Here is a 27,647-nt window from a genome sequence, read left to right on the forward strand (position 1 = left end):
GTGTGTGTGTGTTTGTCAGCTGATGGATGAATGAACTAATTCATTTGATTTATTTGTGGGCACTGGTGGCCTAGAAGTTAGAGAAGAGAGTTGTACTTATTTAATTCTTCCTTGTGCTTTCAATTTTACTTCACATAATGACCAAATCACGCCAACGTTCCAGCAGTAAAAAACAAACAAACACAATTATTTCTTTTAATTCATCACCATCAGAATATAAATAGATACTGTTTAGAAAGGAAGTGAGTTGATTGCACAGTCATTCTCCATTACCAAATAAAGCCAGATTATTAAATTAGTTGACCAACCCCCCCGAAAAACAAAAACAGTTTTGCTCATATTTTCAGAAATGCCAAACACAAATTGAGTTTAGTATCCCAGATGGAAATTGTTTTTTTATTGAGTTCATTTAACTTTTTTTACTAAAGTTTTTGAATTAATTTCTTGACAGCTTTATACAAAAAATTGATTATCATATTAATGAATAATACATGGAGTCTTCTAGCTACAGCCCGGCTTTAAAGTTCCGTATTTTCTGTATCAGTCTTTAAACATTCTGCATACATATACATATATTTTCAAATAAATAAAACATATATAAACACACTCATACGTGATTTGAAAAGTCCTGGTGTTGCTCAAAACTGAGAATAACAGTACAGTGAGGATGAAACTGACTCAGATCTGCTACTTTATAAAGAAGGAACCAGTAGGTGTAATGAAGTACAGCGATCAGCAGTTTGAAAAACACTGATTTCCCTAAAGGGATGCAAAATGTGTAGGTGACACCGAGCTTTAATGCTAGATAATAAATATACACGCACGCACCCGTGCACGAGTAATAGGAGAAAAGTGTTGCAGGCTCCAAAAACATTGCCTCATAACATAGCTGGCAAGGGAAAGTGCTCTGGCTGGCTGCTTGTGTTTGTGAAAGATATATCACATGATAAAATGATAAAAAGCTAATTCTTTGTCTGCACTGCAGTGTGAGCCTGGTGCGTTCCAGATTTATCTGCTTTGGAGAGAGTTTTGGAGCACATCAAAATGAACACACTGGCTTAGTGGAGATGGAAGAGCAGCGGAAAGAGAAATGAAAAGTTTCAAAATGCATCAGGATTTGAGGGGAGAGAGAGAGAAAGAGAGAGAGAGCGAGAGAGGAAACAAAAGGCTAAAAGGAGGGACGGACCGAGGGAGCTGAGGGGAGACGACAGCCAAATAAAAGTGAAATAGAGTGAGAAGTGAGTGAATATGTGGAGTAAGTGCCTGCTTCACCGAGAGAGCAGAACCCAGCGCCTCGCTCCTGGATGGGTCGATAGATATGAGCAGGGGAGCTGAGAGCTGCTGGAATAATTGAGTCCGGTCATCGGCAGTGCGAAAAGCGCCGGGCCAGCAAAAAAATAGCCATAACTCAATGAGATTGGGAGGTGAGATTTACAATGTGTGTGATCAACAACAGAGATTCGTCCTCCGTATCGGAGTTTCCCAGAGAAGCAGAGAGCTGGGGCTTCATCCGCGGGGCCAGCAAAGGCACCTTGTAAATACTGGCTGGCACCTCTCGGAGCTTCATACTCACGTTCAGAGCAGGGATCAATACTTTCATCTCCCAGATGCTACATATGCGCTTTTGGGGATGACATGCTGAATTCCTTCAGGTATTAAGTAAATGGAGAACACAGATACCCAAATACCAGCTGGTCATTGCTGTTTTGCACATCTTCCTCTGATTGTGCAGTTACCTTCCACCAGCATAGGAGAATGTCTCCATCGTTTTGAATTGTGAACCATCTAATATTTTGTCCACACAGTGTATTGTTGAGCCTCGTTTGGTAGCAGTTTGTGCTTCATTAGCAAAAAACAAAACGCTTGCATGTAGTTTCGGTCGTTCTAGTCGCCCACTCAGGGCAGAAAGTGATTATATGATGTATGTGATAACCATGGGTGATGCAGAAAAGCTTCTCTGCTTCCCACCTTAAACATATCTCACTTCTTCTCTCCACCACCCCCCCCCCCCCCCCCCCCCCCTGTCGCCTCGTCTCAGGCATGAAAAAAAAAAAAAAAAGAAGTGAAGATGGGCTGTGGCATTGGCTGCCATTCAGCCTGACTCTCTCATCGGCCCCACAGAATGCTTTTCAGGGTCCCCCAGAGTAACAACTGCTGCGTTTTATTACAGCGTGAAATGGGGAGTGAAAGAGCGCTATGGATGTTCCTACTTAGCCATGCAGAATGTGTCACCATTGGGTCCGAAGATAAGGGGACAAAGGGGAAATCAGCCGCTCAAATGCTTTTGTTAAGAGCAACAGCTCAGGTCCAAAGAAACAACCCCCGTGGTCTTGTTTACAACTCAGAGCAAAGCATTTTTATTTATTTTTTCAGGGGGTGAAATTTGTCCTGGAATATGTTAACATCGGCATAGGATAATGACATGCATTCCGTATGCTACTCAAACAGATGGCGGTTGTGTTTCCAGCCTGCGAGATTCGCTTGAGGCGGACCTAACGCTGGCGCCCGGGCGCGAGAGATACACTATGTCCAGCTCAATTATGCTCTCATCCACCAGTCCCATGGTGTGTTTTCCCAGATTGTGTTCCAGAAGTCAAACACCAGCTATGAGACGTTCAAACGTCTGAGGGCGCCAAAACTCGAGGGGATCTGCTAATGCTAACCCCAGCTAGCTCTCTGAGCCCATTAATCTAACAGAGGCCGTTTTAAATGTCATTTAACGTATAAAGGGTCATTAGCATTCACGTTCACTCAGTGTAACACATTTTTATGCTCCAAACAAGCAGAAACATAAATTTCACAAAAACAAGAGTGCAGATCTGCCTATGATGTGGCAAAGGTGTGGCTCATTCCCAGAATGCTTCATGAGAGCTTATAGGAAATATGCGATGGCTCCATCAGAAGCATGTTTTTGGCCGTATCTGCAACATGTTTTAGGTTGAGCAAAGAAAAAACAAAAGTGAATAAATAAGAATCAGACAATTGATTGATGAGAGCGCCTTTGTAATTATATCCAGTCATCCTTATTTGCTTTGGCAAGGCATCTGTCATCAGTCCTCCGCTTCCCGACTTAAATGTCAGATTGTGGGTGTGTCCGGGAAGAAACGCTGACAGATTGTCAGTTTCCAGCACACCTGCAGGGAGATCTCTGCCTCAACGCAGATGCTTATCGCTCTCTTTTTTCTCCCTAACAGTGTCGATTACGATGTATTGTTTCGTTGGGCAGAAGCGACCCCCTGTCCCGATACATTCAGAAAATACAAGTTCCAGGAAGAATCAACTTTTTTTGTTAGTTGAGAACTTTTGTCCTGAAGATTTAATAAAAAAATGAAACAGATCTTGGCCTGCGATGGTGAGACATCACTGAGCACACAGCCAGCATTCTGATCTGTGTTGCAATATCCTCAGTGCGCAATGTGCTGTGTTAATTCATGCTGTTTGGCACACAAGTCTGAGCATCTCGAGGTAACGACGGTTCTATTTTCACTTGTGTTTGCGGCAAAACCGGAGAAAAGGACTCATCGTGGAGAAAAGCCGGTGGAATGCATTCAGGCCTCACACACAAGATCTTTCAATGAGTAAAATGAGCTTGATCCCCCGGCTTATGTGTGTATGTTCAGTGATTTGTAGAGGGGATTTGGGGGCTTTAACATGTGCGTCTACTGGCAGCGTGTCCTTCAAACGCCGCTGCAGCACACGGTTATTGCCTCAACACCTCATTGTTCCAGCGCGGCGCTTTGCATGAGTTTGGGATGCCGAGGTCGCCGCCGCTGCCACGCCGCAGGCCCCGCTCCCAGAGGACGCAATCGAGAGGAGAGCTAATGATATAAGGTCACCATATTATTAATAGCAGATGATTTTCGAACGGCACAGTCTGAGGCGTAGCTTGGACAGTGCGAGTGAGCTCGTATGTCATCCTAAATCTCTGAGGTGTTACAGCGGTTTCACCTGATCAGCTCTGTTGAAACCACATTAGTTTCTTTTGGAGCTCTGCGCTGTCAGAACCATCCAAGCCATCCATTTCTCTTCCTGGCACCTTATTTCACATTAGCGGTGTGATATCTATATTGCTGTGATGTAATTAGGAAAACACCCTCCTCCCTTAACCTGATCTGCTCTTTTGAGGACTCAACACGCCGCCAGAGTTTGCCGCCTGCCTCTCAGACAATGCAGAGCAAAGCAGAGAACTCTACCAAGAAGCTGAGTGTAATTGCACTGGCAGGCTCGTGCGCCGTCCTGATTACAGCATGTTCCTCCAGAAGCAAGGTTTATGTTTCATCGTGCGCTCGTCCACCGCTCTCCATAAAATGCAAATAAACTTTTCACTGGCGGTGGTGTAATAATGACAGAGCTGCCTAATGAGCGAGTTAAACTACAGCTCAGGCCGTGTGACTGAGATTCCTCGCATCGACTTTAGTGTTGCCATTTCAACAGTAGGTGCCCTCATTTAGCCGCTGCTCTGTACTGTACCTTACATAATCTGCATGTTGCTCTTGTGAGCCGTCTGCAGGGGTCTCGTCTTTCCAGCCACGAGCGGACCGTCGAGCCCGATAGCAGATCTCCGTGTCGCGTTTCCCACCCCCCCTTCCCACTGACTGAGATATTAGTCAGTCCTGGATCAGGAATGTCGAGGAATGTGTTGAAAATTTATGTGTCTATCTTGGTGCTGTCGCTGGTGAAGGAGGCTAAATTAAATAGGGTTGAATGACTGACTTTGGCAGGTCGACGGCTGGTGCGGTTTGGTCTGCTCCCAGAGCAGCACAGAAGCAGCCTGGCAGCGGTTCGGCTGCTGCTCGCTCCCCTCTTTCACACTACCTCTCCGTGGCCAGCAGCCGGAGCACAGAAGACCCGGAGCTGCTCTCCCTCCCAGTCTGAATACATTCGCTCCTCTGCAGCACGATCTGCCTGATTCTATTGGACATGCATGGACCTTTTGTGTTACATTACACTCGCTTTTATTGAATTTGATTCGTTCGGGGTGAGTTGCTGTATTTAGAGCAAGGGGAGTTTGACTAGATTGGTAAACTTTCATTTCAGGTTTTATCATCCTATTATGTTTGGCAAAATGAGCTGCTCATGCTGAGGTTTTTTTTTTTTATGCTACGCCTATTCTTAGCATTCAGTAAATTTGTTCCACGTGGTTAGAAAAAAAAAAAAAAAAAGAAAGAAAGAAAGGGAATCCCGAGCACATTAAACCAAGTGTATCATTTATTAAACACTCTCTGTTCAGCGTGGCAAAGAGAGGGGAGTTCAGTGCCAGTGCCAGAGTGTATCAAGCCCAGACATGAGCGAGAGAAGAGGCTGGACGACAACGAGGCAGAGACAGTTTGGGAAGCTGGTAGTGTTAAGGCGTGAAGAGAGAATCTGTCAGGACCCACACAAACCAAAACCCAGATATTTCAGAGACAGCTTGTGCCTGTCTTCTCATAACAGACAACCCCATTGCCCCGTGTTTGCTTTTTTAGAAGAATGTTTATGCCTATAGAAGGTATGCCTGGCATCTGTAACAAAAAGTGGGCGTGGCTTGGTCGGTGTGGAGTGTGGTCGGGGGAGAGGTGCCTGTCAGGCAGCCAGCGCATGAGCTCAGGAGGCACCATCTCCACAGCCGCCGCCGCGCTTTGAAGCGGCTGGCGCTTTGAAGAACTGACACCCTTCTCCTTTTCACAGTGCCTGCAGCCCTGCAAAGAATCCTGGGACCTGAAGGAGAACCAGTGCCAAGATTTATGCGAGGTATGACACTGCCATGCACACTGTGGTCACCTCAGATTGGACTGTAAGAGCTTTTCAGACCTAGTGGGGAAAATTCAATAAAGGTGGTGGGGGGGGGAGTTTGAAAGGAGTGTGAAGTAACTCTTTCTGCCCTGCAACAACACTGAATCACAGCCGTTTCATGTACTCAAAGCTCCAGTGACTCATAAGCCGAAACGTAAACAGGACAGTCACTGTTAGCTCACAGAGGTGCCTGTTTGTAGCCGGGCAGGTTGGTCTTAAAAGCAATTTGACATTTATTTCACCCCCCTTCTTTCTTTTTCTGCTTTTTTTTCCCTCCTTTCTCAGCCACTCTTTCCCAAAAAGCACTACGAGTGTCTTACGAGCTGCGAGTTCCTAAAGTCGGTGGAGGGAGTGAAGCAGGGTGACTGCCCTGCGCCGGAGAAGGCCAGCGGCTTTGCGGCAGCCTGCGTGGAGAGCTGCGAGGAGGACGGAGAGTGTTCGGCGGTCAAGAAGTGCTGCTCCAATGGCTGCGGCCACACCTGCCAGCTGCCCAAGAATCTCTACAAAGGTAATGCCCATGACAAATAAAGCTGCATATTATTGCTCTCTGCAACAACAGGTGTATGTCAAAGTGGTACTACATTAAAACACACTTACTTATGATCTCATTTATACTCGATTATAGCAAATATTCACAAATACTGTTAAAAATGCAACCAAAAACAAGTGAAAACTTACTTTGCAAGCCTAAATCATTCTTCTATACCTTATTTTTTCATGCAAATTGCACAAGTCAGCTTACTTTATGGTACATTGCCGAGGAGCCTGTTAATCCATTTCATTATTGCAGTATTGAAATCTGATCCGCTGATAAAAATAAAATGCCAGCATTAATTTTTGTTCATGCATTTTTAATGAACAGTGGCTGCCAGCTCTCGCAATTCTTGCCTGTTTCACAGTAAACACCCTCCATGTTTTCTGAGCTGAATGCCTGTAACGTAAAGCTGCGCCTTCGGCCCTGTACGCACTCGGCATTAGCTTAGGTAAAGTGATACTTGGCTCCGCCCTCCCCACTCTACGCACACCAGAAACAGAAAAAAATAAAATAACTGGTTTAGTTGGCACCATAAAGCCAGACCACCAGATTGGTGCCTTCTCTCACCTGTCTTCAGTACTCGATACTTCACCCGAGACGCAAGTTAATGGCACTATGAACGGAACCATAAAGGGAGAAAAGCAAAAACAATCAAGTCACCAGAATGATACAGTTTAAATCACAAAGTGAGTTACAACACACTTAAACAGAAGAGAGGCAGGCATTTGCATTTCATATTTCAATAGAGCAAGAAGGTAGTGGAGAAAAATACAATCAACTAAAATGATAATTGTGAGCATTATAACTTTACCATTTCCCCCATGTGAATGTCACTTGGCTTGAATCTGAATTAAGTTTAAAATGTAGGAAACAAAAATGACGATATACTTCCTCCTTTCTTAATTTATTGTTTTTGTGTGCTTTTCTTTTAAATATAACATTTTGTTTTATAATAAATAACCTACAACAGAAAAAAATGCATGAATTAATGATAATAAAAATTATTCAAACAACTAAAAAAACAAGAATATTATAGTATAACTTAAATGTTCTCAGTCATTATCAACCAAATTACCAATAAATTTATTTTTCTATTATTCTAGTGCGTGAACATAAAGTGATAATTGATAAGCAAAAAGTGATCCTTACAACACCTTGTCAATTTCTGCATTTCTGTAACCAGTGAAGATGAAATTGATATACCTGTTTTTAAATTACCAGTCTTAACCCAAAATTACATGTAGAAACCTTAAAGGACTTTAAAAGCTTTTGTAGGTTTACAGGTTCTGTGTGTTAAACACAACAGTGGAAGATGAAGGAAATAAACCGTGTGGGAAAACAGATAGAAAACTATGGATGTGTTAATTGCTGGGAAATGAAAGTAGTGCAGCCCGGCTGACTCGCTTTGATGCAAAACTGTTAAACATAAACGTGTTTAATTGTCCATGCACTTAATTCATTCCTTTTTTAAATTGTTGCTCAGAGCTGTTTTCAGTGTGGTTTCAGTTTAATAATAGATCCCACCCTCTCCTCGACTTTTTATATTCACAATAGACACTTCATATCGTGCAGTGGTCCAACACAGACATCCTGTTTTTAAATGTGATTAGCCTGCAGCAGTTGCATAATTTTCAGAAATAGCATTGAAGTAATTAATCACTCTGCGTTAAACGTACATTGCATCCTCAGTGGACGTAGCTGCATATTTCGGGGACCATGAATGTTATTTAATCTCTTTGCATTCAGCTTCCCCTCCACATTCTTTATGTTTCTCCATTGTAGATTAGAAAATACATCTCGCCTTACGTTGGCTGCATTGGATACGGAGTCCTTCACAGACCCACGTGTACCCAGAAGCTTTTGCTCCAGTAAAATAGAGCAATAGCGCATCCCACGGCTACTTGATGTTCTGAGGGCGCCGAGTCGCTGCGTGCGAGGATCCAGGGCCCCTGAACTCGGAGACGGGACTTGGAACGACATTATGTACACTGTCAGCGCACACAATTGCTTGCAAGCCCCGGGCCATAACAGAGTTGAGGAGATGTTGAAGTGGGAGCAGTGGAAGATGAGTTTAAATGAAGCTTTGAAACGCCGCAGTGATAGACTATAGCTATTTGAGTCACACTGCGGTAAATCTGAGCACGTTCTCACCGTGTGGACTGTGTTTAATACCGAGTGGCAAAAGCATGTGACTCGCCAGTTTGAGCTTATGCATACTGAAGAGCCTGATAGTGTTTGTGTTTGATTTGGAAACGTCCTGAAGGACTTCACGGTGAATGTCATGCTCAAAAAGGTGTACGGCACGTTAATATAAGAAAGATGAAAGCAGGCGTAACCTTGAAAATTTCAATACAGTGTTCCAGTCAATGAAAAACATTCCAGCGCTCTGTGAGACCTTCAGAATCAAGCAGCCTCCCCTGCTGATTTAGTCCAAACCACTGAGCTCATGACAGGTCGCCGTCAGCGCCGCATTTACACTGAATTACAACCGGGGCGTTTTGGTGAAAAAGTCCACATGGAATTCCTGTCCCGGTCCTCAGTGTTAAAGGTCTAATTAGGTGCTCATGGTTGGAAGGAGCGTAATTGTTTTCTGTGTGTGCACAAGTGTACGCAGTCCCTCACTGTGATGAGCCATGATGCTGGAAGCCATATGCAAACACAAGCGGGGAGAAATGGAGCGTTCTCCCCATGTGAGATCACTCTCAGAGTGTGTGTGTGTGTGTGTGTGTGTGTGTAGGGCTGGGATCCCCGGCCCATGTAACTTGCACCTAACAGAAAAAAAAACTTCAGACCCCTGAGATAGTGGAACCCCCCGCTGAGCTTTTCATCTGTAACAAAGCTTCTTCTTTTCCTACTTTACTAAGCTGTACACGGTTTGGTACTGTGTATGTTGTCTCAGAAGTTTATTTATGTGAGCTTGCCAGCGATCAAAACGTGCTCTGCATAATGTCGAAAAAGAAACGAACAAAACCCCCACGGGGGGTTAGACTTCTCCATTGCCTTTATTTTTAATGTTGGCAGATATCTTCATTTCCTTCATTTTCTTGGAATAAGCAGCACCACACATGATGCTATTCAACTCGTTTTGCATGTTTTCTGATCAAAAGAAAGAGCAAAGCTCCGAAACATAATGTGAGAAAAACGTGGGTGTCGGAATTAAATTAGATCAAATCAAATTCGGTGAGAGTCATGTTTGCACTGTCACAACAAGTCAGTCAGTCAGTCCCCGACTCCGTACGCCGTCCTATCCTCGCTGCGCTGCGAGTCGACGCGACGCAAACAGAATTTGCCATGTTATGTTCGAGCCCTGTAATTAGAGGAGTCCATTATGACAGTATGTGCGTGAGTATTGAGAATTATATTCTGGAGTGTAATTGTTGGTGTGATTAGGACATGAATGAACGCCGCACTCTGGATCGTGCCTCAACAGCCGTTGCATCATGGCTTGGAGTAAACCCGCAGTCATTGAAAATGAAGGCTGTATGATTTTTGGACCAAAACCTGACCTAAAGTTATCTTTGGAGGGAGCGGGCTGAGAGAAAAGTGTATTCATTGTCCTCCCACATATCGCCGAAGCGAGCGCGGTGTGTGTGCGTTTTGCTGTGTGTGTGCGCTTGTGTGCAAGTTGTAGGAAGATGAGCAGAGACGGAGAGAGAGAGAGGAGGAATGCTGTGGTACCTTGGTGTTGTTTATTGTGCAGGAAACCGTGACACATTTGTTCGCACATGCACAGACACACGCGCACACACTCCGCTGCAGAGCTGTGAAACCACAGCACAATGACCCCCAGCTGTTCGTGTGCAAGGAACTGATAGAACGCATAGATTAAAAAAAAAAAAAAGTGCACACTCTATATACATGTGGCTCAAGGATCCACCTCCATCTTCCACCTTCTACGATTTATGTGACTCAATCAATCATGTTTACATGCAGTGTATGAAGGCTGAATAGAAATATAAGGAGCTCTAATGCTCTGCATACAAAACACAGTCCTCATTAGGTTTGTTTACTGACATGCAGCAAAGTTTCATACAGCAGAGCTGTTCGTAAATGTGGAGCAGCGCTGGATCGCTCTGCAGCACCACAGGTCCAACATAATGGTCTGAAAGTGCTCGGTGATTTATTGAGGACTTGTGGATGTGTTCGGCCTTCTCCTGTACTACCAAACTTGCTTTTCCAATCTCCATCTCATTATCACTGTACCCGATGCTCCAATCAACAACTCACTACGTCTCAACAGCAATAAATTTGCTTGAGAGAGCCGGTTTGACTTGGCACAGTGGTTTGGCCCAGTCCCGCAGCACTTAATAAATCTCTAATTATTGCACATGGCCCGCGGCGACTTTGCCTGAAAGGCTGAATTTAGAGATCAGTGATGCAAATTACCTTTCAGTGCAGATATGTGTGTTGGTACTTTTGTCTTATGAAGTTTTCAAAAAAAAAAAGACAAACGAGAGACCGTAATTCTACGTGCTCCATCTCGCATACCTTAATGCAAACTATGTGTGTCATCAGGAAGACGTACAGCTACGAAAACACTCCGGCCAGGAAATATCACGATCTGTCACAGTAGAAAGATGATGCTGTTGACCCACACAGCGCGCGTTAAATCTGCTGCGATGAAGTCATGTCTCCTTTTCAAATCTGTATCTGTCCAACTCTGACGGCGTCATTTATCTTCTCAGCCTACATTTGTCCGAAAAGAGTGAAACAACTAGATTTCAAGGTTGATTTTCAGATGAAATGCTCACACCTTGTCACAGCATCAGAAACCTCTGCTTGTGCCTTCAGGAGTCCCCCTGAAGCCGAGGAAGGAGCTGGTGTTCCTGGAGCAGCCGTCGGGTCAGCTGGAGATCCGCTGGTCTTCCAAGTTCAACATCTCTGTGGAGCCGTCCTGTACGTGGTGCAGCGCCGCTGGAACTACGGCATCCACCCAGCGAGGACGACGCCACGAGTGGGAGACAGTGGCTCAGGTACAAACCTGCAACATATTGAGGAATGCACCTGAGACATTGTTAAGCCTCTTCTTTTCATTTCAATCCAGTCAGATGTGCTCTTAGGTTTCTTTTAATCAGATGGGCTTCAGTCGCAGCTGAAGTACAGTTTCACGTGTCCCGCGGTGCGACACGCTGCAGCTGTGCTCCTGCTGACAGACTGTGCGCGCGGTTGCACTTCCTCGCCGTCGCAGTGTCTTTGAAACTTTAGCAAAGAGAAAACACACAGATGACTGATGTGGCAGCAAATCACATGGGGCTGTGACCCTACGTAAACCCTGACCCCTGTGGTTTGCCCCCCCCATCCCCCCCATCCCCCCCCATCTGTCCCTCAGACTGCAGAGGAGCGCATCCAACTGGCCGACATCAGAGCCAGCAGATGGTACCAGTTCAGAGTTGCAGCGGTCAATGTCCACGGGACCCGAGGCTTCACTGCACCCAGCAAACACTTCCGCTCCTCCAGAGGTTTGTGTGTATATGTATGTGTGTGTGTGAGTGTGTGGCTTTGCATTGTGTGTAAGTTCCTGTTTGACAGCCACTGCCCTCCATTTGTTCTGGGTAAGACCTTCGAACAGGTGGAGTCCGGCCAAGAGTTTTAAGACTCATTTGACCACAAAAAGCAACGTTGACGTGACGAATACTCCCTCCACATGTCGGCCAAGCTTACTTAGACTTCTTAGTTCTAAGAAATTATGATTCATGAAATGCTTTTTTTTTTTTTTTTTTAATTCAATTTTTCATGTCAGGCAATCGTTTCTGACCAAGTGACTGGCCCCTCTGCGTGTGTGTTTGTGTGTGTGCATTCGTGCGTTCAGTCATGTTTGCCTTTCCTGGTGTGACTCAATCAAATGACTCAATAAACAGCAGCCAATTGTTTATGACTGCGGCGTAATTGGTAAAACCAAACGTAGATGAATCACTTTTGACAGTTTGGATGGGCTTTACGCTGCTTTGATGCTTTCAAAACCCAACTGCAAAATTAAACCACTAAATTATTTCACGTACCTTGTTATCCACAATTTTTTTTAAGTGCAGGCCTCCCCACCAGAGTTTCTACGAATTCACTCTGGGGACTTCATAAAATTTATGCTGATGCCAGGCAGACTGCTGCAGGAACGGAGAAAGCGACCGAGTCTGCACATTACTGCGCTACAAGAGGATCCTCAGTTCTGTCTTCAAAGGAGGGGGTTTCCCCTCTTTACAGTCATATAAAATGTAATAAGTCTGAATTAGTCCTAATATAGCAGGTTTCAAATGAATGCAAGTGTTGTCTTGCTCCCAGAGAACGTGACGTAACCGAGGCGCATTTCAGATCTGAGCCACAGATTAGCGAACGAGCTGCGATGGCATCCTGTGTTACCGCCTCACTCTCAATTACCACACTTTCTCAATCGCCCCGTTGTGCCGCACATGGCATCTGTTACGGACAGTTGTTTTGCGGTTCCTGGGAATTACAGGTTTTGAAAATATATCATTGCGTCTCGATTTCATCTGATTGGAATCAGATCGCGAACATTTGTTTGGCGTGTGAGGAGAAAACCACGTGCCCAGCAGTTATGTCCTTCACACACACTGCGAGGACGACTTCATGATTTATGTAATATATACTGCACATCGGTGTATTCATGTATGTACGAAGGCGTTCCTGAGCGAAGTGTCAGCAGATGTCCTTGTTATATTCTGCCAAAAAAGTAGAATCAGTGCCAAATGCAGAGTGTGTTTGTGTTTGGTAGTATGTTGACCTGTCCTGTCAAACCTTCATCGTACATTTTGCTCCCCAGAGCAAATCTGGGCCGCTGTCAGACAGACAGCGGGTGGGAAAGGAATCCTGCTGCATGGATGGAAACCCATCTCCAATCAGGCCAATCAGAGCCAGAACATTGATAGATTGATGAGAGCTGTCAGGGGTTTGATGAACTCCCGGCAGATCTGTCAAGCCGTTGTTATTTACATAGTGCAGCTAAGTCATCTGAATGCAATTTTGCACCACTAGACTTTGTCAGGGCAATTTGTAGGAACCGACTGCTTATTTATCTTGCGCAGCCCACATCAGCTGGTATGGTGAACCGATGTGTCCAATTGGTATTTGGACTGGATTAAATGTGTTTCAGGTGGAAGAGGGCAGAGGAGAAGGAGAGCCAACCAGGCTGCGGCGTGAATCATTTTCTCATTACAGGATCGCTCCCAATAGTCTGGCGTCTGGCATGTGGCCCTGCCAGTCCTCCTGCAACCAGGCTGACATCAGCAGCCAGCAGCAGGCTGGGTCACAGCACATATGGATAGGTTCAGAACCAGCTTTCCACACCCACACACACACACACACACACATATGAGTTTGAGTACAGGAATGTTGAGTGTGCAGCCAAAGAGAGCAGCATGTGTTTGTTAACCCCTAACCTGCGCTCACGGTCCTGCAGAACGCTGTCACGGACATGACATGACACCTGTCATAACACCTCATGGCAGACAGTCGGTGCAGGACTAATTACTTTACACAGCGCCGTACTTGTCCCGTCCCTCCTCAGCTGCGGTGGTGAAAGGTTCCCCGGCCTGTAAAACAAAAACCTTCTACCTGAAATAATCTTGGACTAAGATTCGTCACAGACAAGAGGCAGTCGCTCCTCGCTCACCGTGTTCCTCCATAAATGCTCACAGGTGTATTAAATTCTTCCTTTTTTTTTTTTTCCCGTTGCCGTGTCTTCAGATCCGTCCGCCCCTCCCGGACCCACCAGTCTGCGTGTTACCAACGTGACGCTGGGCGAAGACGGCTCGGTCACCGCTCGGCTCAACTGGACCCTGCCAGAAGAACCCGACATTCCCATCCATCATTACAAAGTGTTCTGGAGCTGGACCGTGCCCACCAAGTCCATGGTGCCATCCAAGAAGAAAAGGAGAAAGACCACCAATGGGGTAATCTTCTTACGCTGTCTTAGTGATGTGTTCTTTTCCGTCCCTTTATCCTCTTTCTAAGACCCAACCGAGATTATTTCAGCGTTTTTTTTTCCCCTCCAGCCTCAATATGTCTCTCTAAATATGCACACAGCACTGGAGTGAAAAAGAAAAAGATAAACGCGCAGTAGGAGTAGCATTTATTTATATGTACTTGCAAGGCTATCAGTCACACACAGATGGATACAACATGTTCTTCATTTGTTCGAATTTCCTATACTGATGAAAGAACTGTTAAACATAGTTTGGAATTTAAAGAAAACACATTAAGTGTGATGAATAGCTGTGTTTATGCTGATTAATCATTTCAGGACTGATTTTTCTGAGCTATTTCAGTTTGTGTTGTCCTTTTTTTCTCGCCAGAAATACTCATTCGTTTTCTCTTTCTTTGGCTTTGATTAGAAAACTGTTGTTTCAGAAGTGTTGTTTGTTTTTTATTGGTTTTATTTTTTCAACCACAATTCTCAGTAGGCTCAAAAGAATTGAGTGTCTACATAACTGTACTTAAAATTCCTAACCTGAGGAAACATTCTGTAATAGTGACATAAATATAGTGCTTAAATGAGGGTCCCCCGATTCCCGTGAATAAGGCTCTTGTTATTTCTTGAAGCAGTTTAGTTTTCACCTTGGAATATTCACAACTTTTGGCTCCTGCCAAAAAAAAAAGAGGGTTTATAACCTTTTATTTGACACGTTACAGACAAAAGCCTTGCTTTCTCTCACAAAGAAACATACAAGCGAGTTACATAAGCTTACAGTTCTCAACTTGGAAAATTCGTAAACTCACAGACTTTTAGTTTCCTCTTGAAGTAAAAAAAACATGATTGAACTGGTGCACTGGGTCCATGAGCTTGTATAAATTAATCATCGACTCTCCTCAAAACTCACTTATATGCGCATAACTAAATGCATTTGGTGTTTTAAAAGTTGTAGCTTTTACAAAATAAGCGAGAGGACTGGACATACAGAGCATGTGTCTCAGGGCCTGTGAGAGACTCCAGCAGAAAGACAGATTGTCTAGACAGTCCCCGCACACCTTTATGGAGTCTTCTCCTGAATTAGCTTTAGAAATGCGTTGCAGATGTAGCGCGCAGTCGATAGAGGTGGGAGACACCAGACACCTATTGACACATGTACTACTGGTTTCCACTTTGGCACCTCGGGGCTTTGAAAGCAGCCTGCTGGTTGAAGAATGTCAAAACACGGCACAGTCAATAACAAGAACTCATCAAGTTCACGCTGCTGGAGGAATGCTGCAAGTTAAACACGGCGAAGAAGCCCTGGGAGGCTCTGATAACACGGCTCTCTCTCTCATAAGGCCCCGAAGGCTATCTCTTCCCCGCCGTCCCTTCTTCCTCCGCTCCACATGTGTTCTCAATAAGCAGGGCTTTCCCACAGGCCCGCGCTGGCCGGGGGCCGAGCCGGGCTGCCGCGACGGCTGGTACAGTAACGCCGGGGCTTTGAGGAGGAGGCTCGAGTGTCGGTGTGGTAATGCATAAAATGCCAACGTGCGGAGTGTGTTTCTGTGCTGTCGCAGGGCCAGAACTGGGTGGAGCTGGAGGGGCTGCAGCAGAACAGCAGTTACACCGTGGAGCTGCAGGCTGTCACATACTGGGGACAGGTGCGCCTGAAGAGCTCCAAGGCTTCTCTCCACTTCACCACCAACCAGAATAATGAATCAGGTAACCATCGCTGCTTCCACTGTACCGTCCCCTCAGCTTTGACAACCCTGTGTGGTATTGATTTTTTTGTTTTTTTTTTTAGTTTTGGCAAGGCTCTGTCCGCCAGTCAGTGAAATCCACTTTTAAAATTTCGAGTCTGATTTCGGTGAGCCTCCTAATTATCCTTATGTGGCCCCGTGCGTTTGTGTCGTTTAGAGAACAAATCCCTTCCTCGTGTAGCAATATCACCATGCACAACAATGGATTAAGACAATCCTGTTTTGTTAAAAATTATATCCTGCTCAAGTACATCCCCATAAAGCTTCTAGCATAGTAGCTCGTAGAAATGTTGCCATGTTTACAGAACCCATCAGTGTTGTAAACCACCCACTCAGAAAGTGATATAACTGCGGTGATCTGGCGAACCGAACAGGTCAGATTTGGACCCACTCGCAGGGTCACGCAGAACCCGGAGTCAAACAAAAGCTGGCCGTAACTGCAGCTCTCTGATTGCACATCTATACAAGATTGGCTGAAGCGGCTGAGCAGAATCCGCTTTTGTTTTTGTTTGTTTGCTCTTCATAAAAGCCGAATTTAGCTAAATTACTGACAGTCTTCAGGCAAACAATCATCGCGAGGATTGCAAAACGCATGAATGGCCAAGATATGATGACAGCACATCTGCAATCATTTGGAGCTTTGAGTATTCGGGATAATTTAGGAAGCACAGGCTGAATGTTTTTTTTTTCTTTTTCTTTTTAGTTTTGTTTCTTTTGCAAGCATTGTCGTCGAGTAAATTGAACCTCCAGCCTTGACAGTGCTCGCGGTGTGTGTACACGTCAAGTTAAAGCACAATAATTCATGGCGACCGTTTTGTTCGCTGCGTTGTTTGCTGCTCTGATCTTACTCAGAAATTATTATGTGTTTTTGTTACCACGCTGGACCGATTGCAAGAACTGTCATATTTGAGCTATAGCAGCAAACATTTTTTTCTTTCACTTCCCAGCAAAATCAGTGCTCAAGTCGAAGAAGGAGGAGATATCCCCTCTTGGTTCCACCCTAGCCAAACGTCCTTCTGGCCCTCTGGAGGTGGGCACGCCCTTCTACCAGGACGGCCAGCTGCAGGTCCGCGTCTACTGGAAGAACCGAGGAGGTGAGCACTCGATAGCACCCCGTTATGGCCATCAGTCAATAAAACCCATGTACGCTGTGATAAACTGTTAAGACTGATTCTTATTGACTTAAACGTTTGCGGATTTCTCTGAGAAACGTGATATCGGATGGCGTAAATGGAACAACGTGTCTTTTTTGTGTGTGCTGGGCGAGATGCTGTAAAGCTGCAGGTGGACTCGGTCGAGCCGAGCCACCGTTTAGCGGAGAACAGTAAACACACAGAGCCGGAGCCCTGCGATGGGATTTATTGACAGCTGCATTTAATGGATTCTCACTCTTGCATCAGCGTTGAAGCGGAGCGTTTTGTTTTACAAGACCTGATGTCATGGGGAGCAGACATGCTGCTGGACTGTAGCACCGCAAGGGGTTAAAGCCTATAGCGCCCCCCCAACCCCCATCCCCGGCAGCGTCCATTCCCAAAACCTTCTGTTAATACCAAAGTGAAAATATGGAAACCTTGAAAGCCATGCTCTCAGGGTAACCTGTCAAGTCCCATTCACTGGTCTATGTTATGTTACTAATATATGTCATCGCCCAAGCCAAACTCCACATCTTGAAGTCAAGAATGCAAACCCTGGCTGGAGGAGAGGCCTGGTGAGACACCAACTGCTGAATCAGACTGAGAGCAGGAGAGCGGAGGGGGAGAGAGAGAGGGTTGGCCCGGAGCTGTTAGCAGGGCTGGCCTGCTCTCACACAGCTGAGTGTTGCTGATGGGGATCAAGCCTGCCTGGGGAATCGCAGTGTTGCAAGTGCAGAGTTAATCCTGGTCCCGTTTCCCTTTCTGTGTGTCGTTTTGTGGTCCTGGTCTGCGGTGTGTGTGTGTGTGTGCGCGCCACTCGTTAGACTGAGGGATGACCCTGGCTTCGACTCCCAACAACCTGGGTTCCACTACTGTAAACATGCAGACGTGCAGATGGCCCGGAGAGACGGGGTCTCTGGACATCTGGTTTGTGTGACAGTGAGCGGGACAGGTTAACTGAACCATGATTAAACCCTCCGTCGTTGTCTCTGTGATTCAAAGCAGCCCGGCCCCTGGGCTGTCTCCAGGAGGAGTGTACGGTGCGCACCAGCTCTGATAAAATATCGCTCGTCTGTCTGAGTCCAGACGATACGCAGCAGCGCGGCGGTGGCGGGACTTCTGAGGCTCGCTTCCAGTCGTGATTTATCCAACAACACTAAGATTCTGTTCCCTACCTGATTTCCATGTCCCAATTCTTGTTTTACATCGCGCTTCCCCTCTCTGTCAAACTCGGCTGAGCATATCTTGTTTATTTTTTTTTTCCCCAATTTCCCGCTTCCCTGTAATTCCTCTCTTCTGCTTCCAAAGAGCTCAGGGGCTTCAAGTGCCAGATCTGTGTCTAAGCCTTCAAAGGACCCCTTTTATCTCCCCACTACAACCCAGGCCCCTGCCGAGGGGTGAACATAGCACAACTCAATTATTAATCAACCAAGTATTGCACACAGTGGAATGAATAATAAATCTTGTAACATAAGATGAGGGAGATGGGCCGATAAACACAGCTGATGAGTGCGTAAGAAGCTCCCGTACGTTACTGACGTGAACCTGGCTGCTGGAGTCTGCGCTCCACAGAGCCGCTCCGTCCAAGACGAGCGCCTCCACGTCAAAGCACAGACCAAACCACTCAATAAAGGCTTCATAGAACAGGAAGCTCAGGATTGATAAGCAAATATGAAGATGGAGAAGGTAATACTTTTAAGTTTCTGTTTATTTTCAGAGACGTCTGTTATCGTGAAAATTCCGATTTCAGATATGGAGAGTTGTAATCTGGGAGATGTGAATCAGTTAATCATTTGAGCCTGTCAGATTGTCTTTTAATGTCATCCTAACAAAACCCGAACGCATAAACCAGGACCCTAAATCCAGCCAGGAGTTTTATTATTCTTACCCTGCTGCATTTGTTTGATGACTAAAAACATCCCATTTACTTGACAGCACATTTTGTTTTTTGTTTTTTTTCCACAGAGTCACATTTTTATGTCTAGTAATTCTCTGGGAGCAAGTTGGCGAGCGCTGCTGAAGCACATTTGTATGTGGAAGAGGAGCTCAGGGACCATAATGTAGATCAGCTGCTAAAACCTCCGTTCCAGCGAAGCTACAGCGACTCGTTACCAGTTACTTAACAGATAATTGACACAAAACTTTGACAATCTTAAATGACCCATTGCACCGGCTTATATAAAGCAGTAAAAATAAAAAAAACCTCAGACTTTTCTCTTGGGAACACTAAATGGAATTGTTTTGGCTTTTTGGGTTAACCGATTGAATTTAGAGAAGAAAAGAGAAAGGAAGAAATTCCCACATAGATAGGCCACTTTTGTTGGTCAGCAATCTTGCAGCGTTTCAGTTGCCAGAACCAGCAGCGGTTGTTTTCGCTCCGTACATGGATGTGGTAATTGTTTTCAGTCGGTGAATTGTTCGTGTTTATATTGTTTTCATGCAGCGCCCAACTTTTTGTGCCTTCCTGTGCTGGTAAGAATATTTTCAGAAGCATTGTCAACACATATTCTTTGTATAAGCATGGCTGCAGCTGCTACGAGGTGTGAATAAATAGTTTAAAGCAGAAACTGCCAAAAGGGCAGGAGACAGGCACGATAATGCAAAGTGTGAAAATTATAAAGAGGACATTAAGTGGAATTTTCTTGCTGTAAGTTGCACTGTTTTAGTAGCATTAGACTTGATTCACACACAGGTAGAAATCACTGGGGGAGGTGGGAGTCTGAGCATGGACAGAGTTTTCTGGCTATTGTACCTTTCTACATTGAAATGTGTCATCTGCCTTTCTGTAACGGCAAGACCAAGAACTAAACGGACAATTCCAGCAAGACGCTGCCGTGAAAGCCGGCTACTTCTTTGTCAGCAAGATTACATTAGCATCTATACTGTGAGGGAGAGATTGTGCGAACGTGCACGCTGAAGGCTGCAGAAATCTCACAGCCTGAGAAAGCTGTTGCACAAATAAGCCTGAAGAAAATCGTTGTGGCAGAAAAAAAGACTTTCAAAGAAATTTCAGCTTTTTCATTAGAGGCGTTGCCAAGAAAAAGATACTTGAGCATCTCTGCAGTAAAACAAAGGGGAAAACACATCAGAGCTTTACGCCCCTGGTTTGAAATGGCGAGTTTCACTATCATTTGAATTTGATCTAAAAGTATTGATAAAGTGTGCAACCTACTGGGAATTAACTGTTTTGTTTTCCGCCTCACACCATCACACCGCCTCCACCAAAAGATGTTATTTACCAGCGCAGCACTGAGCAACACGAGCTCCACATCTTCCCTGCCCTTTGACCCCCCCACCATTCAAGTGCCGAACACCGTCACGCTGCTCTGCACTCCTCTGTTCGTCTCCCAGATGCATGCTCCTCACTGATGTGGGAAGTGGCGTACTGTACACGCCTCGCGTCTAATGCAGTTGACATTTAAAGTACCGTTGAAAGTCAAAACATGGAGTTTAAAACTTCCATACTTTAAAATGTGTAACAGTATACTTGGTGGTGATACATTCAAATGGAAATAATGTGAGCTTTTTTTTGTCAAAACTTGAATTAAAGGCATGTCCTTGTATATTTTTATGTGTATAAGTCCTGCACTTAGCTTGCAGGGCCGTCCTCATATGGAGTATGTTTGCATTTATTAAGATATAAAAAAAAATACATGAAATCTGAGTAGTTTTTTTTTTCTTCTCCCCCCTCAGTGAAACGGTGCAATCATTCTTCTTATCCTTTGTCTCCAGATCCCTCCGTGAGTCGCTACCACGTCCAGTGGATGCCGGAGTACTGCAGCCAAAACGAAACCCGGGGACCGGAGAAATCCGTCACGCAGGTCAGCATCCCCCCCCATCGGCAACTCCCAGCCCGGGGCTCCGCTTTCAGAGAGCGGCGCGCAGAGCCACGGCTTGATCAGCGGCTCGGTGCTATGCGAAGCACGTGCCTAACCTTTTGTCTGGTGTTTAGAAAAGGACAACTCGGCTAAAGGAAACGGCTCCGCCGAGTGAACCCGAAACCCCCGCAGCACCGGGCTCGCACCGGGCAGATCACTGGTGGCTGTTGTTTTGAATATTATGAGTCAGTCGTGCGGTCAGGCATGTGGTGTGTTGGCCAATAAAACGCATTTACTTAAACAATGTTTCCCGGAATGGCGGGGGTGTTGGTGGGGGGGGATCGTTCACCTCCAGTGGCCCCGGCCGGGCTGCTGCGTGGGGCTTTGTTGCAGGATGCAATAGTGTCTGTCTGTGCGCGGGTCTGGGTGTGCGGGGCCGTGGGGGTAGAGGCTCGCTGCCTGGCCTCGGCCTGATGCGGCGTGGCAGAGACCTGGCAGTCAACACATTCTTGGGGAAGCGGCGCCGTGGTTGCTAGGAAATATACGTCCATTTCTATAGATTACCACAAAGGATTCCAGGCCGGCGCTTTTATGTGAGCGCAGCGCCTCATTCACTTTTAATCAAAGCCGTTTCATATCAGAGAGAATATACACACACACCCATACCCGGGGGACTGCCTATTAATGTAAGCCCTCTATTACTGCATGGTCTGAATCCACTAGTCAGCTGGATTTTTTTTCCTTTTTTTTTGTTTCCTCGAAGAGAGAGACGAGAAAATCATTTTTCCTTAAGATCAATAAATGATTAAAGTTCAAAACGAATGTAAAGTGCATCACTGCCGCGCAGCATTCATTAGCCTGGACGTTGCTGCTATTCTCATCGTAAATTACACATCAACACGGCTCCGCTGCTTCTCCTTATTCAAACTCCTCTCGTGTTTATGCTACAGTTACAAGCTATGGAAAGCCGTTATATCACTGTTAGAATATGAGGACGGGGTTCTTCCACCCCTAACATGTGAGCGCTGGGTAATGTGGGCCATGCTCCTGGAGCCTGAGCGGGGAACGTGATCCGCCCCGGCGCCGTGTATTTAATTATCTCCCGAGCTCCGCGGGACCTGACCCGGGCGACACGTCAAAGTCATCAGGACTGAATAATGTGCTTCTCCCCGCTCAGGAGAACTACATCAACCTCCCGGGCCTGCTGTTCTCCTGCAAGTACAAAGTCACCGTTCACATGCTGAAGTCCAAGAGACGCTCCAAGGACGAGAGCACCACCTTCCTCACCCCATCCTGCGCCACCATCCGGAGCAAGACTCACAAACACATCCCCTGCCCCGGGGAGGGAGGTGAGCGCTCAGCCGTTTGACACCTAGAGGTCAGCTCGCATTGATCCACAACAATGCAAACACAGTAATTAGATACCCCGGCATGGCGTAATTATGATGATGGATAAAATCTATACCGGGTGAAAAGAAGAGGCTGTGAGATATTCTTGGCGGCTAAAGCTGAGAGCACTCTGAAAATCTTGGCACAGAACTCAATGTCAAAGTTTTTTTTTTTTTTTTAACAAATGAATCACCAGGAAATATAACAAGCCATTTATTACTGTGTGGTTCGAGAAGAACATGCAAGGTTTTTTTTCTATATTTTGGCAAAGCTGTGAAGAGAGTTTCCTCTTATTTGAGTGGTGTCAGTTTCCTCATCCAAAAAATGAAGTATTACTCAATATATGAAACCGTCTCCGCTGGTATTAATACCGCCTTTCTGTTAACAGCTCCGGGCCTTCCAAAAGTTTTGGCGAAGCCGGAGAATCTCACCGCTTCCTTCTCCATCAATGAGGGAAACATCACCGGCAACTTCCTGTGGCGAGTGTCGAGGGTCGCCCCCCACCAGCGGATCACAGGCTTCCAGGTCACCTGGGCCGAGATCACCACTGAGAGCCGGCAAAACAGCCTGCCGAACAGCATCATCTCCCAGTCCCAGATCCTGCCGCCGGTACGTTTGTTCTAGGGTCAAAGAGGATTTTATTTTTCTGTGCTAACAGCTTCACACTAAAGGCCATTTAGTTTAGTTTTTTTTTCCTCTCTGATACCACAGGGGGCCTTTCTTTGTCACATACAGTAGGAATCCTCTTATCCTCTGCAGCAGGACAAAACACTCCGTCTTCAGCTTTTCAATTTGCGACAGCTGTCAGAGGTGGCGGTGATTTGAGGATAACGCCGCCGTGGCCTCTTTGCATGAATCTTGTGATAAGCGGAGGCACGTGAACCGACGCCGGGACTGATCTGAGGCGGTGTTGTGTCCTGCTGCAAGTCCTCCTCCTCCTCCCTTTTCATGTGCCTTCACGTCTTCCCTCTTTCATCCACCCGTGCGTGCGTACGTGCGCGCTCAGAAAAAAAAGAAGCCGCTCTTTGACATAATCTGCTCCATCAACAACACGTTCTGCCTATCTGCACCTCCCAGCCCCGAGAGCTCGTCTATAAATAAAACCACCCACCGCACTCTTTATCAAGCTGGCAGCGAGCAGAGAGGCAGCCAGCCTTCTGAAAACAAAGTCTTTGTTTTTGTCTGCGGCTCGCGCAAAGACAGTCACACTCCCGTGTTTCACAGATCATTCAAATTAAAGCGCTTGTCAAGTTGCAAAAAAAGGCGTGCTCGGTTGTATTTCGGCTGATTGCGTGTCTTCCCCGCCGCTCCCCTCCCTCCCTCCCTCTCCCGGCAGGATCATAACTTGCTGGTGGTGTCGAATCTGCGGCCGTCCACCTACTACAGGCTGGAGGTGCAAGTCATCACGACCGGCGGGGAGGGCCCCGCCACCGTCAAGACCTTCCAGACCCCGAGCATACTGCCCGTCATACAGCATCGTAAGTACTGTCAGCTGCTGACACGCCGAATTACTGATGTGGTCAGAGGACAAAAACAGACCAGGGAATCAACACCCTGAAACATTTTACAGTTAAAAAGCGTAATGAAAACACACATGGATGTTAGAGCTCACTCCTCCAGAGGAGAGATTCACTTTCTGATGGATTTGGGGAGAGAGGAGGAGGAGGAGGGAGGGGAGGGGCTTCAGATGAACAGGCTTTGTCCACACAGGTCCAGCAGGGAGTTAAGATAAGGACAAGATGAAGTGTCTTATTCCGATTAGTGATTACTGCGGTTTTGGCATCGATTTTTATGTGATTAGCATCATTGAGAGTTTGATGTCTTTCCTTCTGGGTGTAATTTGACTAATAAACCCTTCATGAGACATTTTTTCATCACCGTTTTCTGACGTCTGCTAATGGTCTTCTTGAGATCTTTCTTCAAAGCTTGAAGTTGTCATCCGAGTCAATGTGCTTATTTTTTTTTCCTGACGAGCGCCGAATAACAAACTAGATCCCGGTCTGACGTCACCGCAATAAATAAAAGTCTACAGTCCGTCTGCGGTTTTTACTTTAGTGTAGCGAGAAAACACCCAGCTTTTCTGAAATGTCAAACAATTTGTTGGAAATAAGGACGACAGCGGTCCTGAGTGAAGCCTCAGGGGGGCGCTGGGCGGGCCGGGGTCCTCCAGGACTCTGTCATTTTGGCCATAACTGATGTACGGAATAGTCTTGTCTATTACCACATTCCAGTTAACCTAAAACAATAAATTCTGAGACAATACCGCTTTCATGTGCAGAGTAACTTATGTTGCAAATACAACCGGCACCAAACTACAATATGCTCAAGATAAATGGTTCCTTCTCACCGTCCGACCCACATTTCATCAGTCTGAAACCTGGATGAGGAGATTACAAGCCGACTGTTTAAAAATCAGCATGATCTCCTTGTAAGAGATTCTCAGACCGTTCGACCTCTTCAGCTCGTAGATGTCAATGTGAGACGCATTAAAGGTGAAAAGACTGTTAATGCTTTTACACTCGGTTTCATCCTTCCAGCTCAGGATTGCATTCAGAGAGAGACTGCAGCTATTATCTACAATTAAAACTAGTCATTCTGTCAACTCTTAAAATCTAGACTCTTGAATAGTTTTGAGACATGATAAATAAAGATTCAAGTGACAGTGAACTCATCAAACGGATTTATTGTCTCCTCTCTGACTCTTTCTTTTAGAATTCACAAAAGACAGAAAGTCAAGAAAGCCGTGTCAGATACTGCTTTCATCAGCCAAGGACAAGCATGTTTTTATAACATTTGATCTTGTCGATTATGATTTACCTTCAGACATCACTGTTTTCATGCTTCAGAATGCTTTGTGTGTTTCAAGTCTCCCACAGGCTCAGAAGTTTGAATTAGCTGAGAAAGTTTCCAGTAAATTTCAGTCAGCTCGAGTTGCCAGTTTCAGGTTTGTTGACACGATTCATGTAAATAAAACCCGGAGTTGTTGAACCTGCTCATTGTCAGAAAGTATTTCATAGGAAGGCCACACAAGGTAAGAACCAAAGAAAATAAAGTGAAATCTGGCGAAGTTCAATATGTGACAAGGGAATAGTTTTCTGTTTGAAAGGATATTCTGATTGTAAACAACTAAAAACAGCATGATCTGTCCTCCTCTGCTCTCTGTACTGCTTCATCCAGTCCAGTGTTACTGGATCTGACTCCAAAGCAGGGTGACACACACACGCGATAGTGATTTAAGGTCGCTACTTAGCCAAACTACCCTGAGAAAGCTGAAATCATGAGCATTTCTGATATGAAGCGATAGTGTAACTCAGCTGATTACGTTTATCAGCGAAAGCATGAAGCAAAACAGCGACGCAGCTTCAGTTCCCATCACTTATTACCAGGGTGGGATTTGTGATTAAAGTGGAGCGTGGGAAATCATATAAAAGTGCAACAAATAGCAGGTCAAAATAATGATGATTTAGTTTAAATAAATATATTGAAACACAAAACTTCACATCTTTATGCTTCTGTTCAAATGATCATGTATCAGGATCTGACTGCAGAACAATAAGGTTTATAATCAGTAAAATCTTCCAGCTAGCAAACATTTCAGACTCCAGCACAGAACAAAGCAAACAACAGAAACTGTAAAGTGTGTGCATATCGTGTGAGTCACTAACATTTCTTTATTCAAGTACATTTGTGTTTTTTTTTTTCTCCTCCCGTCTGCTGGTGAAGCAGCTTTGATCACTATGAAGGGCGGGAATAAAGGCAGTAATCCACTCTGCTTCTCTACTAAGATCTAACCCCCTCAAGTGTTTCTCTCGCAAGCCTTTGAATAAGTGTGTGTGTGTGTGTGTGTTTCCAGGACCCAGACTGCGGCAGCACCACTCCCACCACCAGAAGCCGTCGGTAGAGAGGCACTGAGCCTGCGGGTCGAGGCAAACCCGACGGGGGAGACGTACCGGTGGCCCTCTGCTCGCTCCTGTCTGTCAGCGAAGGAATGTGTGGAACCAAACAGAAACGCCGCGCACCAGACCATGAACTGACCCCCCCCCCCCTCCAGCGCCCCCCACCCCCACCTGGCTCATGAAATATGGGTCTATCTTCTCCAGGCTCCACAACATGTCAGCTCCTCCCTCTGAACTCCTCTCCTGACTTATAAGTCACCGGACGGCTTCGTCCCGTACAGTGAAATTTATACAGCGAGCTCTCATATTTATCGCTGGTTCCTGACTCATCCCCCTCCTCCCCCTCCTCCTCCTCCTCCTCCATTTCCCTCCCCAGCAGAATTACTGTGATCGAGCTGTCATTGTGCACAAGGAACAGACTGTTAATTTGATTCGGTCAAAATCTGAAAGCAGCACATTTTCTCTGGGATCCGGACTGAGGACGTCTTGAAAGGCCCGAACTTGTCAAAGCGAGTGTTCATTCACGAAGAAAGGAAAAGTAGAAACCCATTTATTTATTTTGTGTTTACCCATGAAAGAGGCGCTTCGGCACGCAGTCCGTACCGATGGATCATGTAACTAAAGTCGTCGTCGTCGTCTAACTCCCAGGCCTTCTCACCTAGTTCGTTGCATGTCGCCCATTTTGATTTTTTAGAACTGTAAATGAATTACCTGCTTCAAATTGTAAGCTTGTAATGGTTTTGCATGACAACCGTTAGCATTCAGTTGGCATGAGGTAACGTCTGTGTTAACTTCTTTTCGATATGTTAGCAACATTTCATTAACAGATTAACAAATAAATATATTGGAGTAATACGTAATGTTTATTAATGAAATTATCACGTGTGTGGAAACGATGAATTGTACATGTTCTTGGCTGTAGAAATATTTGTCGTGGAGCAGTCAGTGAATGTCTATATTTATTTATGTGTGTATTACAAAGTTTGGTTTGGATGTGTGTGAATGTGAATGTTTGTTTTTTTTTTTGTGTGTTTTAGTCTCAAATTTTTGAACCGACAAAAAAGGAAAAAAAAAAAATCTTGTAAAGACATTTTGTAAAAATGGAATTGTAAATACAGTCTTATGTTACATGTTATTTTTCCATGGTAGAAACTGTACAAACTGCTAAGTAATAAAATAATCCTTAACCTGAGCCTGTTGCTGTTTGTTTGATGGGAGCTGCTGTGAGGAGTAAACACACACACACACACACACACACACACACACACACTCTTCCCTCCAATTCGCAAGTATTTGGCAATTAGCGTTGCTTATTTTGGCTGTGGGATCGGCCGTGGCAGAGCCGGCGTACAGCGCAGCCACTGATGGGTCCTGCAGCCGGAGACACGTGTCCTGCGAGTCCAAATAAACACGCCGGAGAGCCGACCGGCTCGGCCTTCTT

General features: G+C 45.5%; 1 protein-coding gene across 1 annotated transcript in view; it reads left to right on the forward strand.

Moving 5' to 3' along the window:
• Nucleotides 1–27,398, forward strand: part of LOC115402710 (anosmin-1-like) — a 35,904-nt gene extending 8,506 nt beyond the window's left edge. Inside the window, 14 exon segments of the mRNA XM_030111233.1 lie at nucleotides 5,668–5,730; nucleotides 6,058–6,280; nucleotides 11,099–11,197; nucleotides 11,200–11,251; nucleotides 11,253–11,280; nucleotides 11,637–11,766; nucleotides 14,006–14,211; nucleotides 15,788–15,932; nucleotides 16,918–17,064; nucleotides 20,836–20,924; nucleotides 22,099–22,270; nucleotides 22,699–22,919; nucleotides 23,647–23,788; nucleotides 26,164–27,398. Of these exon segments, the coding sequence (XP_029967093.1) occupies nucleotides 5,668–5,730; nucleotides 6,058–6,280; nucleotides 11,099–11,197; nucleotides 11,200–11,251; nucleotides 11,253–11,280; nucleotides 11,637–11,766; nucleotides 14,006–14,211; nucleotides 15,788–15,932; nucleotides 16,918–17,064; nucleotides 20,836–20,924; nucleotides 22,099–22,270; nucleotides 22,699–22,919; nucleotides 23,647–23,788; nucleotides 26,164–26,222 (1,776 nt within the window). The 3' untranslated portion in view covers nucleotides 26,223–27,398.
• The last annotated feature ends 249 nt before the right edge of the window (nucleotides 27,399–27,647 follow it).

Source organism: Salarias fasciatus, chromosome 16, assembly GCF_902148845.1.
Source record: "Salarias fasciatus chromosome 16, fSalaFa1.1, whole genome shotgun sequence".
Lineage (NCBI taxonomy): Eukaryota > Metazoa > Chordata > Actinopteri > Blenniiformes > Blenniidae > Salarias > Salarias fasciatus.